Genomic DNA, 16,453 nt, shown 5'->3' with positions numbered 1-16,453 from the left:
TTGAGTATCAGAAGCCAAATGGTTTTACTCAGTAGTAGCCATGCCTCACAAACTCTGTGCTCTGTCAGGGCTGCTAGGTATCTTGTCTCCAGAACAGAGGGCAAATACAATGGTTTTAAACTTCAGTAAACATTCGACAGATTTGTGGTGAGACATCATTGACAACGGGGATAAGCAGACTGGTACCTGGTTAGTACAGTTGTGCAGCTTAATAATTTACAAAATGTGTCAAGTTATTGAAGACCTTCTTTTACAAGAGAGAGTTAGGCACCACAGGACCCTGTTTCTTGTTCGGAGTGGATCGACTGAGGGGTCAACGTGAGAGTTCTCGTTAGTTTTTAAAGTCATCTTTTGGAAGTAGTAGTAGATTAGACTTTTCTGTCAGTTTCTTAAAAGTTTCTCAGAGTTAGAAATTAGGAGTAAACTACCAGTTGCTCTTCACTCAGCATCAGAAAAGAACTCTGGAACCGACATGAAGTGGACAATTTCGGGGAGCTGGTAGTATGTGAACAAGCTGGACCCTCCCTTAATTGAATGTTGTTTTGAACAGGGTTTCTCAAACTTTGCTTTTCCTGGGGATCTTGTGAAAGTGCAGATTCTGATTCAGAAAGTGTGGGGTGAGGCCTGAGGTTCTGAATTTTTATGCAAGCTTTCAGGTGCTGCTGGTGCCACTGCTCTGTGGACCACACTGTGAGTAATCAAATTTAGCCTCTTCGAGACGATTTCAGGATTGAGTGATTGTATGTATTAACACAATGTATGTACATACAGTGTATCTACATACATACTACGATGTATGTAGTAATAACTGCAATGATTTTTCCTGACTGGGTTGTAGGCACTTTACATGCATGTATCTTATTTAATTTTCATGGAAAACTTTCAAGGTAGGTAGTAAACATCTTTACAGGAATGAAGGAATTGAGACACAGGGAGCTTAAGTAACTTGCTCAGGTTTTTAAAATTGGTGTAACTGGGACATATTTTTTTTATTTCTTACATTTTTTTTAAAAGTTTTTCTTTTAATTCCGGTTAGTTGACATACAGCGTACCATAGTTTCAGGTGCATAGTACAGCGATTCAGCACTTTCATGATTGGCTCAGTGCTCATCACGGCAAGAATAATTGGTGTAACTGGGATTTAAACTTAACACCAAAACCCTTGCTGGGTCTGTTGTGTTTATGAGATTCTATGGCTTTTTTGAAACTGGTTTTCCCACATAAAAATAATTTCTAATTGTAGGAATTTGCTCTGTTTCTTAAACTTGAGCATGGGGGAAAAAACACCACATCATTACCAGTACCAAATTTGTTGTATGGGTTAATGTTAAACATTAAAACATAGTGTCCCCTAAATTTTTTCAGTTGCAATATTTGTATTTTTTTTAGTTGAAAAATACTGGCAAGTATAAAAAAATCTTTCACAATTCTGCTCTTATCCAAACATAGTGATCATTACCATTTTGAGTTCCTCTGACAACATGTACACCCCTGAACAGGTAAACACAATATTGAACTTGTGTTGTTTACAATTAGGATCTTTCTGTTTCCTGCACTAGGCGCAGCTTTAATAATGATAAAGTCAAAACTCTTGCGACTTTACCCTCCCCTGTTTTTCTCCTAACTACCGGCAACACCACTGTCCTCTCCTCTGGGCTGCAGTCTCCTTTTCCCAGTCCTTGCTTCTCCCAGCGACCGCTGCCAAATTCTGCTGCTGGTTTCTTTGTAATCCCTCTTCAGTTTAACCATGTTTTCCGCATTCTGGCCGAGTTTTTTCCTACTAGATTAATGACTGGTAAATCACCATGTCATCCTAAATTTACTCTCTGCTTCATTGGTTGATTGTTCTGGCTGCATGAAAAACCTTTGGTCTCTTCTCGCATCTTTGCCGTCTGGTGACTTCTGATGAAATAAGTGTGAACCCCTGCAGAGTTTAAGCTAAAGCCAGCAAAGCATCTTCCCTTACCAACTTTTCTTTCTAACCAAATCTTTTTCTGTCTTGTCCAATGCCAGATAGAGTACGAGTTTGCATGCTTCCTTTTCTGAAATGTGGTATCTAGGATTTTATACCTGCGTATGTACTTATTTAATTTTAATAAATGTTTCTACTTTATTCTACCTCATTAAAGTTGTTTGTGTGATCATTACACCATTGTGTATCAAATTAAAAATGGGTGCAGGATGTTTGGAGAGGTTTGTTGATGTTTGCAGATGTTTAAACAGCTTTCTCTTCTTCCCAGTTTTTTATTCTTTGAGCAAATGTCTCATCTACCTGCCATCACCTGTGGCTCCTGGCCAGGGCATCTTTTCTCAGTGGACCCATACAGACAGTGATACAATCTCACAGCTTTCTTCCTATCCTCTTTCAGAAAAACAGCAGGTAGAACTCTTTTATGGCTTCTGTAAGAATTTCTGTTTTTAGTAATAGTGGAGAAATGGCTGTGGATGACATTGGGATAAATAGTACATGTCAAAGAGTTACTTCCTAGAATCTCTTTGGTGGGCAAAGAACAGGTACCTTTATCAGTGGGTCTTTGGGAACATCAAAGATTTAAGTGAGCAAGAATTTGAGAAATTGTAATTACAGATTAAGATTTAGGGATTAAAGTCGTCTTGTTCACTTAGCAGGAGTATGGGTATGTAAGCCTTTTTAGGTAGAACAGTGAGAACCATGGTAAAAGGAATGTTATGCAATATTACAGAAACTAGGATTTGACTCCAGACCTGACTGACGTAAAAGCCGTGACTGAAATCTTTATTGTTTTAATTTTACAAACAAGGAGGATTACAAATTCCTGTGTTTAATGTAACAGTGTAATTTTTAACTCCTAAAATGGTATTTTCATATCAGATGAAGTATATAGGGTATGGTGTGGATATTGAATAAGATTATTGATTATGATGATTGGTTAAGAATGATTTAATTCCCTGGAACCTTCATTTTCTGGTCAAACCTGACCGAAGTCTTATCCCTTGGTACACTCTTTAGTTATATTTTTCCTTAATCTCTTTGGTTCTCACTGACCAGTATTACTTAAAGATCTACTTTGGGAGAATTTGGAGTCTCAAAGATGATCTCTTGTATTTTGTCAATTTAATAACTTTACCTTAATGATGTTACTGAGAATTGATACCTGTATAGATGAAATTGGGGATTTCTTATCACCTTAACTTCATCAAGGTTATATATACCACTATAAGGTAGTAGTGGAGAGTGAGAAAGCTTGGGTTTGAATGTCTGCTCTTCGACTGTATGCATGACCTTGGGCAGGTTTTATTACCTCATATTACCTCAGTTTCCTCATCTGTAAAGAATTGTAATACCCATTTCATATAAAGGAATTCGGAGAATTAAAGGAAATAATCTTTATAAAGGGTTTAGCACAGTGCCTGGCACAATAAGGAGTCAACCAAGAAAAGCTAACATAAAACAAAATAGAGTTTCAAGGTATAGTGTTGGAGGTACATTGGGCACATATATTTTCTTAAAAGACATTAATATACACTTAATTAAATATATTTAAAGTTTAAAATACTGAGTTTTTAGAATATATACTTAGAATACCTACTTAACCTAGAAGAAAAAGACAAGTAATATTTTTGGCTGTATTCATCTTACTGAATTATCTATGCTTCTGACCTTTTTCTTATTAGTGTTACTGGTTGGACATATTATCATTGTCTAACATCTCTACTAGAAGATGGGGAAAAGAAAGTAACAGACTGAAATTTTAATGTTTTCTTTCTTGTGAATAAGCTTTGCAAATGTTGAGGGGGGAAACAATTTGGAAATGTATATATTTTTGTATATGCATCTTGTCTTAACTTATTTCTGGGTGTATTAAAAGTTGGCTCCCTCTTGGTCCCCAAATGTGGCTAATTTACTTGTAGAGCCTTGTCTAAAATAATTCCCAAGCCTCTCTCATGTCCCCTTCCTCCTCAAGGCATATTCCTCAGGTGATTCTGTTGATCTGGGCTGTTACGAACCCTGTGTAGCCCTGTGAGCCCTTTAGTGGAACATACTTACTCAATCCTTTTTCTTTTCTTTTCTTTTCTTTTTCTTTTTTTTTTTTAAAGCCTTATGGTTGAGTAATAAGGGCCCTGAGTTTACTTTGAAAGATATGTATGGCAATAAAATCTCCTTTTAAGAAAATTTGTCAACTATTTGTGCCATCTCTGAACTCAGATCACTCATTATAATATGATTATGTTTTTAAATACTTATTTCCACTTATGTTCAAGTGGGTTCTTTTTTTTTTAAGAAAAATATAAATCAGATAGGCCATTAAGCATATAAACATTTTTATTTTTAATTTCATTCTGATATTACCATATTTCTGTGTTTTATGATATCCTGCTTAGAGTATGTCTCATGAAATGTTTGATACCAGTGTGCCCTCAGAGGGGGACCTGGGCCTCGGGTGAGGCAAGCAAAGTTCCTAGGGCTCAGCATTTAAGGAGGCACTCACTTTCAGGGTTGTGCACAAGTAAGGACCTCCTTGAATGTTGTGCCCCAGACGCCTGCTTGCCTCGTCCCAGCCCTGCTTCAGAGAAGTAGGCTGCATATAAATTATTTTAATTTTGGTTTAGCATAATCGCATGCAGGCTTGGATGCTTTATAAAAAATTAATGACAAAAGGAAAATAATGTGGCCAAAGCCAAATTGATATTACCCAGAAGAAAGTTAACTATTTGAAAAAGATAACGTTATCATTTTATTCTTGCATGTTCAGTAATTGTCAGAACTTCAGAAATTCCAGTTCAGTAGAATCTTGTCTCACAGTGAAATGTGCTTGGTTGTTGTATCTACTGGCAGCTACCTGAAATCTATCATAAGTTTCTTAATTTGATATATAGTACATTCAGCTCTTAAACTTACGGATATCATTGAAGTAATAAGTAGTGACTCCAGTTTTACTACATTTTTATTAATAATTTTAGAATTCTTTGAGAATTTGCCTATGATTTTTCCTTTTTCTTTTTTTTGAGGGCTACATCTGGAAATGCTCAAAAGTTGTTTGCCTTTTTGAGAGAACAGTTTGCAGTGAAAGTATAACTCCTTTAGAGGTGAGGTTCAAGTTAACGAATGATGAACCATAATGTGAGGAAGCATAATATTGTGAATTATTATTTGGCAAACATGACTAATGCAGGCATTAGCTGCTGAAGCCATTAATAAAGTACCACTTGTAGAAAGCTAGAGAGATAGGTAACACAGAACTTTCTCTGTCAACTCTCAGAATGTAAACTAGAGTACAACTTAGTTTATTCAATAAGGACTGAATTCTTTAAGTTTGATATGTTTGTAGGTTCCATGATTAATGTGTAACTAGAATATGAAAGTGAGTATTTAGAGTCCGTTAAAATGTGTAGATGTGACATCATTGTCAAGGCAGACATTTTATTTCTTAAAAGTTAGAATTTATTTAAATGCACCTTTTTTTCCTCAAAATAAATTTTTCTTTCTCCTTACCATGGTGCCAACGTAAGTTTTCCTAAATAGAATTATTTAATATTTAGGTCTGTTAATAGTTTTGAAAAAAAACAAATACCCATAACAACCAGGGGTGGAGGAGTATCTAGATTTGTTTTTAGCTTTTCTTTTTCATGGTTTCTCAGAAGTGTGTCATATTATAAATACATTCAAAATGTTTTGCTCTGAGGATATGTAGCATTCCTATAAAGGTTAAATCAATAAAAATGATTTGGACACATTCCTAAGCATGGCTAGAACAGGTAGTCCGTTGTTTTAGGTACCCTTGAGTTCCTGGAGCAGCTCATTATGGCGTAGCAAAAGAACTTACTAAAACTTGCTTTCTATGTGTGGATGCATCAGCTTAAAAAAAGTAAGATTTTCTGGCCTTCGAGAAATGAATATTTTTTAAAGTAGCCCTGTGTATATTGATTTAACGATGTGTTTTAAAGTCAGTTACTAAGTTTTGAAGCTTTTTATTTTTTTCTTCCGAATGCTGAAGATCCATCATAATTGATAAGGAAGAGGTACGTACAGGGAAAATGCAGTGGGCAAGCCTTTCCAGCCAGTTTAGAATAAGTGGTAGTCTAATTAAAGAAAGTATCACACAATATAACTGGAAAATTAGGAATTAGGTGTGATTATTATTACTATTATTTTTTTTTTTTTGCCAGTTTAGAAGGAAGTTCTGTAGTCACTGGTATGTTATCTATTCATTTGAGCAGTTCAAAAGGCAAGCCTGTATTTAAAAGCGTTAAATTTAAGCATATATTTTAAAAAGCATATGTATTTCTCTTGTGCTTAGGGTTGGCTTTTTAGTGTGGTATCATTCCTAGGTAGAGTTTTACTTCATGCATCTGTTTGCTGTTTTCTTGTTCATTTCGTATGTTCGAGTATGTAAGTTTGTTTAAGGTTATATATAAGTTTTCAGGTCACGTTATTTTCACAGCTACTTTTCAAAAAATATCTTGGTCAGCTTATAATATGATGATTTTTCTTAAAGTTTCCTTTAAAACAACATTGGGGTATTAGATTTTTTTTGGATAATGGGACCTCAATGAAATGATTATGTATTTGGCAGATTAAGGTTTAAATCAAGGTGGCAAATTTGAGTTACATATATTAATGTAGTGTCATTTTAGAAAATCTCTTGCTATCATTTTCTACATGTAATATAATTACTTTGTGAATAAATACTTAATGAAAAATATTTTGTTATGTTATTTGTTGGAGCACATGATTTTATTTCATAGCCAAGAAAATGGTTTGAACATGTCTTAGTAAAGTTTTTTATGTATATAAATGTATAAATACAGAGTGTTTTAGCCATTTAGTAATTAATTTATCAATTTAAGCCAGATATTTCACTCTTATAAAAAAAGTTATTGAAGTATTTCTTGATGTATTTTGATTTTATCATTATATTTTTAAAAATAAGAATATTTATGAAAATTTACAAAAGCCTGATCTGCATATGGCTCCATTTCTTTCTGGATCTTTGTGAATGGTAATTTAAAAAAATCTCTTTATATGTTTTCTCTGGTCTTATTGGTACACTAAAATATTCTGCAATATACTTATGCATATTATAAAGGAAATACATTGTTAAATCTTTATTACTACATCAAGAATGGTGCTTGTCTGACAATACCAGTTGTCCTTATCTAGCTTAGATAATGATGTTTTTAAAACTAGGTGGATACTAGTGGCAAAAAGCTTTGAAAATGTTACAGATTTTCCTCCTAAGATAAAGGGAATGAAAGATAGAGACAGGGAGGGAGGCAAGAATTGGGAATGCAGAGAGAGAGACAGACAGAGACAGAGAGAGAGGGAGACAGAGAGAGAACATACTATATGTGTTTAGTTTTAACAACTCGGGGAATGTAAAGAATTCTGCGTGAACACTTGGGTTTTAATAATATGAAAAAAAAGAATTTGTATTATGGAGAGGAGGTTGGATTAATGATCAAAGGTTTGGATTACACTGAATTTTATGTTTATATTGCTTTACGAAGATACGGTAGTACACTGTGTAAGTACTATCTGCTTTATGGATTATCTTAAATATTTTCATTTTGCATTGAACTCTATTTGAAAGAGCAGTAGAATTTTTTCTGCATTTTTTCAGGAGTTGAATTACTTTGAAAGATTTAAAAATTTTATGAGTAGTTAATTAATGAAAATTAATCTTACTAGATTACCTTTTATAACCAATTAGCTTGCCAAATACTAGGATGTTATTGTCTTAATGGAAGTTTTCTCTTAGAAATTTCTTTTAATGTCGTAGTATTTCGAATTGGGTGATAAAGTCCTTAGTATGAAATGCTTATATACTTTTACAGCTATTTATGTTATGGAAAACATATACTATGATATAATATAGATTATTAACATAAAGAAGTTTTCTTTCTATACTACATGTAATATAGTAATATACTGTTTATAATATATATAATATTGCAGATTTCTGTAATGTGATAGGATTTTATGAAATAAAGTAAGAATTCACTTTTCTTAAAAAATGTGTTATCTTTGAGCTACGTTTACAAAAAATCTTATAATAAAATTATTGATTCAAGGAAATCTGTGCCCTATATCTTTGAGATACATGTATGTCTATTTTCTAGGACCAGTTTACACCAATACAGTAAAACCAGGGGATTAAAATATTAATGATAAAATATAGCACTTACTGTCTTTTCAGCTTCATAGTGAATACATTTTGCTTAGATTCATTTAAGTAATTTTTAATCATCTGATAGAAATAATGATACCTTTTTACTTAAAGATTATCCTGGAAGTTTGAAGTTTAAATTGAGAAGTTCAGTAGAGAAATTTAAAAATAGAATCAATTATTACTGCTGAAACAAGATAAGCAAATTACAAATCACAATGCCTAATTTAAATTGTTTATGTAGGTTATATAGGCACTGAGTAAATATATAGAAAATTTACCTGTTTAGCTCTAGGCCAGAGTTGTTCTTTGAGAGAATGTCAATCAGTAGGTATCTGTTAGCAGATTAGTTACATTCATATTTACCTTTGTGAACTGTAATAATTCAACTGATAATCAGTGTTTAATTATTTTAAGTTTATGACTGGAAAATAATGTCCTTCAGGTTTTACAGGCATAGTTTTTGATTATTTTTATCTTGAATTTCCCAGTTGATGCTTGATGACCGTTAATGGTTTTACAGTTGGACATTGCTTTGTTAGTATACATGCAAAAAGTAATTGGTTATCTCTTACAAAAAACTACTAACAATACCTCAGTTAAATAATTTACAAATTTTTTCCTAATGATTATCTCAAGGTCTGTAGTCACTTATGTGTTTGTATGCACTTGCAAATGCATATACCATGTATTAAAATTTAGAGCGGACTGATAGTTGAAAGAGATTTAAGTTCTGTTTATGTGGCATATATTTTGTGTCTGTATAAAAATATGTCCATGTTCATATAAAGTTCTGTGGAGTACCACAACATCATTATTCTAGTTTTTCCAAAGAGACTGTGTGTATATGTTTTTCAAACCTTATTGATGATTGTTAATTGTGATTTGGCTAGCATTTTCCCTTTATTATTAATATTATTTTTTGCTTATGCTGAACCACAAAAGGGATTTAACTGTAAGACATCTGACTATAAGGAATATGTGAACAATGGCTTGGCACATTCATGGTTCATACAAATTTTAGAGCAACCTATAAACACGTAAACTTTTGAGTTTTAAACTTAGTGTTTTACGTAATTGTACTTGATGGCATAATGATTTTAGTAGCTCCTATCGATGTAAAAAAATAAAAAAGCAAGTTTAAATGAAAAGTAAAATAAAATTCATTTATTTGATTTTGTGGTCAAAATTATTTGCCTTGCCCAGGATGTTTACCTGTACCTTGGTAAGAATGTCACTTCTCTAATGTAAGTCACGTGTTATTTCTTAAGGGATGGCAATAGAAATAGTGCACATAAGCTGATTGCAACAGTGATCATAAATACATGTTTGAGAATAATGTTAACTTGGTAAATTTTCTGACATCGATATAATAATTTTAAGGTATCTTAAATAATATTAAAAATCGTGTTCATTTAATATGTCTAGATGGTGCAGAATTCCTTGTGGGCAATTGATTTAAAAAATCAAAACCAATTAATCAAGATATACTAACATTTGTCCTCTTTTTAATTAGAACCACAGTCACATTTGGTATGATTTTTGGTCCTGGAATATGTATTTGATGTTGAACTTATGAATATTAAGAAGAATATAGGGTGTTTACAGGAGATGTGTTAATGAATTTTTTTTCACTGCAAGTATTCAATGGTTATGTAGCAATTAGCCTTTAAAGGACTTTTAATTCTACAGCTAACTTTATGTGGAAATTGTTTTATATATCATGGTAAATGATGGGGTTTTTATTTACTGTTTGACGAAAGCATATTTATGAAAAAAATGCTTTAGACTTAACATGCTTTCAATAATAACAGTAAGCACGTGAAATGTTTGATATGGTGTTACTTACATCCATCTAACACTAGTGGTTCCAAACCTTGAATCCTTTGTTCTTAAAAAAATGATATAAAGGGGAGAAAATTCCAAGAATTCACCGTAAGATGAAAATATTACATACAGTGTAATAAAAGGATATTTAATCTCAGTTTCTGTACAGATCTTTAAAAAGTTATGTGGGAACGTATAGACTGTTTTATATGTTTGCTGTTGAAAAGACAAAAGCTTGTGGTCAACTGTGGTGAAAATTGTAAGGAAACTCCCTTTGAATAAGGTATAGAATTTCCCCATTATTTTTTTGAATTGTAACACATTAATCAGAATACATATCCACTTAATTCCATAATCTCTGAAATGGCAGTATATTGTGTTAAGGTGTGTATTTTCATTATGTGAGAATTCCTTTTCTAAATATTTTAAAATAGTAAACATTTTAGATTTTGTGACGAATCTCCTTAAATTTGAGACAGCTTAGATTGTTTTCCTCTTTAGAAAATACTGTTGTTTATTGTCACCCTTATTATTGGAGTTCAATGACAGATTTATTTTATTTTATTTATTTTTTTGGTAGAATGACATCTTCAGTGGAATTCATTGGTATAGGAGAAAAAAACAATGCATGCAGCTAACCTATTGGGATATCTCTGCCTAAATTAGCATTGGTTTTACTAGCACCCATTTAATGACAAGTCTTAAGTGGTAAATGACTAGAAAAAATGGTTAACGCTTTTGTCACATTTACGATTTTATTACTTACAGGAAAGATTTTTTCATATTACAATTCATTTGTCTATCTGACCGTATGTGTAATATTTTTTAAAGAGACACTGTAGAGGTAGACTGTTCCAGTGAACCCTCTATATAAAAATATCTCTGAAGCCTTTTGTTAGGTAATAGCATTTGTGATCTTAATGCTCTTGAGGAGCTTTTGCATGACCTCACTATTAGCATTGTCACATTTTAGTCTCCTGGAACAAGGGTTAGAACAGCATGGAAGGTTGATATTTGTATGCTTTGGAGAGGAATTTGAGATGTTACCCTGTTTTGCCATCAGTTTTCAAGTAGGTACGGGTGCATCATTAATCATAGGAAATGCAAAAATAAATAATTCAGTCCCATTGGATTTTTTTATATGAATACTTACCTTTTCCCTTTTTTGTATATACAGTTGAGGTATTTAGGTAACCCCTAACCTTTAGCTTCAACAAAGAAGTACAGTATAAAAATATTACCACAGTTTTCATGTGAGCAGCTCTAGAGAGGGAAAAAAAAGTCCTCTAGATGGATATTTGTTGAAAAAAAAGTTGTGATACAGAATGTCTTAACTCAGCCCCAATACAGTACTTGAAGACCACCAGTGTATAAAATTGAAAGCACATGAGTTTTGAAGCACTAGAAAAGGTTTGTAATTGATTAGCGCTGCTTGAAAGTATTGAAGTACAGTGAGTTTTGATTTGTGAATGGTTCTATTCAATAAAGATTAATTCTGTGTGTTTGATAAAATCTTAGTGCCTTCAATGAGTTAGTTTTTTCCTCCCTCTGCAGTTTATTTAACCATCAAATATTTCAGTGTTCTTTTAACAAACTGGAACATTTCTATCTTACTGAATTTAACTTTAGCATGACTGATTTAAACAAGTCAAACTATCAGTGATTAGTTTGAAGGGTGTAATTGAATAGATTAATTTTTTGTCCTTGTAAAATAACGAAAACGTATCATAATGTTATCATGTATATTTCATGCCTTCCTTGTGATTTGGAGACCGTCGGGAGAGGTTCATAATGACTAACAAAATATTTTTCTGTGATTTCTTTTAAATCCTTTGCATTTTAAAATGTTTCTAAGATTTCAAAAGTGAAATCTTTGTTTTTTATGTAAAATTAGGATTATTATAATTTAAAGTAATTTATATTATAAGTCTTTGGGAGTTGCATTGACATCCTTAACTTTTAATATATATTAGGGTGGTCTTCTGTGTATGTTCTTGACTTTTTAAATCGTCTCCCTAGATTTTTGGAAGTTAGCTGTCTTATTTTAGAAGCAAGTCATACCATTTCGACATTATTAAATTTTGAAACTGTAACGTTATTGACATGGACCACAACTATTACTTTGGAAATCAGTGTTTACACATCATATTTAGTCACTGTGACCAATTACAAAGGTTTTATGTGGAAATTTAATCAGTTAGCTGATACATTGTCATAAATAAGTTCTTAATTGTAAGATATTCCGTGAGTCAGATCTATCGTTTTCAACAGAGTTTAGTTATGATAAGTAATAGGCAGATTTTGAATAATGCAGATTGCAATTCTTGTTTAATTCAAGGTAAATGGTGTGCTGAGAGAGCAAGGACACTGAAACTCTATCTCTGTCACACACACACACACACATATTCTCACACACTTTTCGCTCTTATTTGAGGCGAGGCAGTTGGTCCGCGTGTGCTTTTTGTCCCTCACCTAGGAAAAGCCTAAGCTTCTAAAAAATTATTTTGCAAAACTGGATCACATTTTGCAAAAATTATTTTGCAAAACTGGACCGCATCACTGGATTACTTTTGACTTTTCATTAGGTTGTGCTGATAATCATTTATAAGAATTGAAGGCCCAAAGTGAGGTTTTAGACTTCGAATAGATTATGGGATGGGAGAAATGTTTGTAGTGTGATGACGGCCTATACATAATGTTCACTACATACCTATAATTAGTGTGGTGTAGTGGGTTCATCTTAAATTGTCCTCCGGGTGCTAAAGTACCATTTGGGGGTGGGAGAGGCTAAATTCCACTTTTCAGAAGAGAAGGAATTAGTTACGATGTCTAAAAATATAGGACACGCGATAGATGATCTTTTATCTGTTTAGTTCACTGGTATGCCTGGTTTAGAAACTTGGGCAAGGTTTGAAAATTCTACTGTAGAAATAGCTATTAAGGATGCCACAGAAATATAAGACCCCTCGTATGATAGGATAAAGAGCATTTTAATGTATTATTTGTGACAGGATTAATGTCTTTGCTTTTAATGCTCAAGTAGTCCTTGAAACTTGTGCTGTTCCCCTTCTGGTTAGAAAAAATGTATTGTTTTTCAAACAGTAATATTGTGGAAGAATAAGTTAACTGCTTGAGATGCCTGTTTCAAGTTATTCCTTCGTATAACAATAGTTTTAACCATTTTTTTCCTTCTCTCTTGTGGGGGAACAGCAAAATTACCATGTGTAAGCTGTGATTATAATAGGGGCTGTACTGTAGCCTAGTTGTATATATGTTCTGCTTCCTGAATGCAGAAAATTTTGGAGTAATGTTTATTACCTACCATTACATTTCAAAAAAATAATCTGCGATTATTATATTGTATGTGTCGTAACTGAGGGGGCCCACTTCCAACTATATTGAGGGAGTCACTACAGCAATTTTACTTTTTCTTTTTTTTTTTTTTTTTGTAAAATACAAACTGCGTTCCTTACCTTTTAAAGAGAAACCTTTTTTCTCCTTCAGGTTTAATTATTTCTCTTTGACCTAAACTAAGACTGATCCTCTCTGGTAGCCAGTTAAAATGTGTGAAGTAGGAGGAGTAAAGGAAACTCCAATCGTTAGTTGTAAGTTATAAAGCAAAGTTAATACAGGTATACAGAGCAAAAGGATTGATTTTAAAGGATAAAAGAAACTTTTATAAACTTGCCTTGTAGTTGGAAAATGCTGGACATCATAAAGAAAATCTTGTAAGTGTTTAGATATTTTACTCTAATACTGTGTCAGCTGATGAATGTTGAAGTGGTTTACTTTTGTGTATCAACATTAATTTGAAATCGAATATTAAGGGACTATATTATGCCTGTTTCTTTGAAAGTTCAGCATGATTTAATAGGTATGGCTTTTTAAAATCATGTAGGGTATCCTTGCAGAGTTTTGTTTTTCATGAGACTAAACGGTATTCATTTTGGTAGGTCCAAGAATATGATTAAAAGAATCCTAGACATTTCAGTGCTTGCCGTGTGTTTATAACAAGTTTTCCATATGGGTAATAGTGTGTAGATGTAAAATTAAAATTATATAGAAAATATAATGGCATGTAAGTTTTTAAACTTACAGTTCTGTGAACTATTTCATATCCTGGATGTCCTAGGTAACTATAAAGATTTTTTGAAAATGGCTATTACATGCTTATAATTTTATATAGGAATATATGCTTCAATTATACGAAGTTGTGTAGAAACAAACTTGTGCACCTATCGTACGATGCAGGGGAAGCTTACAGATAGATTTCTTTTAGTGGAGCTGGTTAAAATGTTAAACTACTGCAGGTTTATTTCTGCAGTGGAGCATAATGGTAGAGCATAATGTCGAGATAATTCTGTGGTCTGTTATTTTGTAAAATTGCTTCCTTTTTGAAGTTTGCTCAAATATTGGGAGCTGCCAGGGTGAATACTTCATAACACTTTGATTAATTTAGTGTTTCATTGTATTTCACTGAGGGTTAATGAGAAGACTAAGCTTTCTTTCACTGTTTTTAACCACCTCATTTCTACAACTCTAGAAAACATTTTGACTAATGTTAGATAATGTAATTTTTTCTATTTCAGTCATTCCTTCGAGAAGTAGATAAGTTACAGATGCCAAATGCAAACATGTACAGCAATTTCATTTTTTCAATTTTTAGTGCAGCAAAATAACATTATTATCATAATCTTTAATATAGTACGTTACCCGGAAAAGCTAGCAGTTTATCCAAGAAGCATACCTTTTTGTTTAACAGGTTCATCTCTTACAGGATTTTAAAACATGATAACACTTACCCCAAAAGAAGTTTTGCTGACATGGTGTCACTGTGCTGAAGAGGCTGTTTGATGCCATAGTCCCTCCTTTTTTTTTCAGACAGAACTTGTACCCTCTGTTGTAAATTCTGCTTGCAGCCTTAAACTGAAAATACAAACCATACCCAAACCTTGTTTTAGTTTTACAGTATGCCTGGAGTACATAGACTTTCTATTTATTTTTTTCTGTCAAGAAATTATGTAGCTGGTAACATGTGAAAAGCAAGGAAACAAAACAAAAAGAATGAGCAAATATTTGAAGGACCTACTATTACTGCATAGACTGTGGTTAGAGAGCACTCACTGACTCTGTTGGTCTCGGTGGCTGGTAGTGACCTGCGGAGATTAACCATTTAAAAACCAGAGACTTCTTGCTGTCCTCCTGGAGAAAGTTTGCACCGCACTTGTGGTTCTGTGGTTGTTTGTGAGGCGAATGAAGCATTCACACAATCCAAAAAAGCAAAAGCTTTAAAACTCCTTTTTTTTGCAAGCACTATTACTGGAGAGACAGAATCATGTGGTTTGTGACCTCACAGTACTCCAAGTGAAGTGGGACTGCCTACCACTGTGGCTTTTCCCCCCTTGCTCTTGCTCTCTCTCTCTCTCTCTCTCTCTCTCACTGTCTCCCTCTCTCTCCCTGACAAAAGGCTTGTGGTAAGGCCCTTCCTGGCATCCAGAAGGATATAGCTTTTTAATTTTTGTGACTCATGAGGATTTGGATAGAATACAAATGCTGAAGGAGCCCAAACTCCTGTAAGGTTAAGCATTTGTAGAGCTGAACTCTGCAGTTAAGGTTTTCCTTTCTGTTCCCCTACCCCCACTTTTTTTTTTTTTTCTCTTTTGCCTCCTTTTATTTAGTTCATTATTGTGTCTGTGGAAAAGAACAAAATTGGCTCAAGAGGATGTGTGAAATTCTGAACAACAGTGATGATTTACAATAATTTACATCTTTGGATTGTATCACATTCTGGGGTCTGCTTCATATTTGCTGGGTGATTGGAGTCCTTCTGTTTTTCTTTTTCTTGTCTTTTTAAACTTGTGAATCTGTAACTCATTGTAAAAAAGTTTACCTTTCTTAAGGTCTGGTTGCAAACTGCTTGCCGGGCTTGACTGTAATTGGCTGTCATGAAAGTGTTAGTCTTGAGATTCCTTTACAAATACTAAATCATGTCTCTCTAGCTAATGTATGATCAATATTAGATGCCGGCTCCTACCGTAAAGATTAAACGTGGTTAGTATCTTTCGTATTAAATGTAATCAGTATCTTTTGTATCTCAATACCAGTTTGAGGATCTTACAAAAAATGAATGGCAGTAATTGTAACATACTTTATTGGATGAATCTTAGTGTTTTTTATGCTTGTAATTTTTAATTTTCAAAGAAATATATTCATTTTATATCATTCTTTGGATGGTTTATTTGGATGTTAACTTTAACAGAGCCTTTGACAGCAAATCTTACATATACATCTATGAAGTAAAATTCTTATGTTGTAACTTAGATTGTTCAATGTTATTGACTTTATAAGCTCAGAATGGAGTGGGTTAACAGAAGCTGTATTTTTTGTTTATAATGGAAGCTTTGAAATAAATTACAAAATGCTGTGTGTAGTAAGGAATAATGCATACAGACAGAGTATGTTAGTCGTCTCGATTTGCT

The 16,453-nt window shown here is 33.1% G+C and overlaps 2 protein-coding genes across 7 annotated transcripts in view; one reads left to right on the top strand and one right to left on the bottom strand.

Moving 5' to 3' along the window:
• The window catches only part of RUNX2 (RUNX family transcription factor 2), a 258,972-nt gene extending 243,690 nt beyond the window's left edge, over positions 1–15,282 (bottom strand). For all 5 annotated transcript variants that reach the window (XM_049652784.1, XM_049652781.1, XM_049652782.1 and 2 more), the window contains exons 1-2: positions 15,099–15,282; positions 14,777–14,900 (exon numbers count right to left, since the gene is read on the bottom strand). In XM_049652784.1, coding sequence (XP_049508741.1) covers positions 14,777–14,900; positions 15,099–15,236 — 262 coding nt within the window. In that variant the 5' untranslated portion in view covers positions 15,237–15,282. The remainder of the gene's footprint in view (positions 1–14,776; positions 14,901–15,098) is intronic.
• SUPT3H (SPT3 homolog, SAGA and STAGA complex component) overlaps positions 1–16,453 on the top strand; it is a 537,375-nt gene that overhangs the window by 40,916 nt on the left and 480,006 nt on the right. The gene's annotated exons all lie outside the window — the stretch shown is intronic.

The sequence above is a fragment of the Panthera uncia genome (assembly GCF_023721935.1).
Source record: "Panthera uncia isolate 11264 chromosome B2 unlocalized genomic scaffold, Puncia_PCG_1.0 HiC_scaffold_24, whole genome shotgun sequence".
Lineage (NCBI taxonomy): Eukaryota > Metazoa > Chordata > Mammalia > Carnivora > Felidae > Panthera > Panthera uncia.
This window is presented reverse-complemented; position numbering and strand designations above follow the sequence as displayed.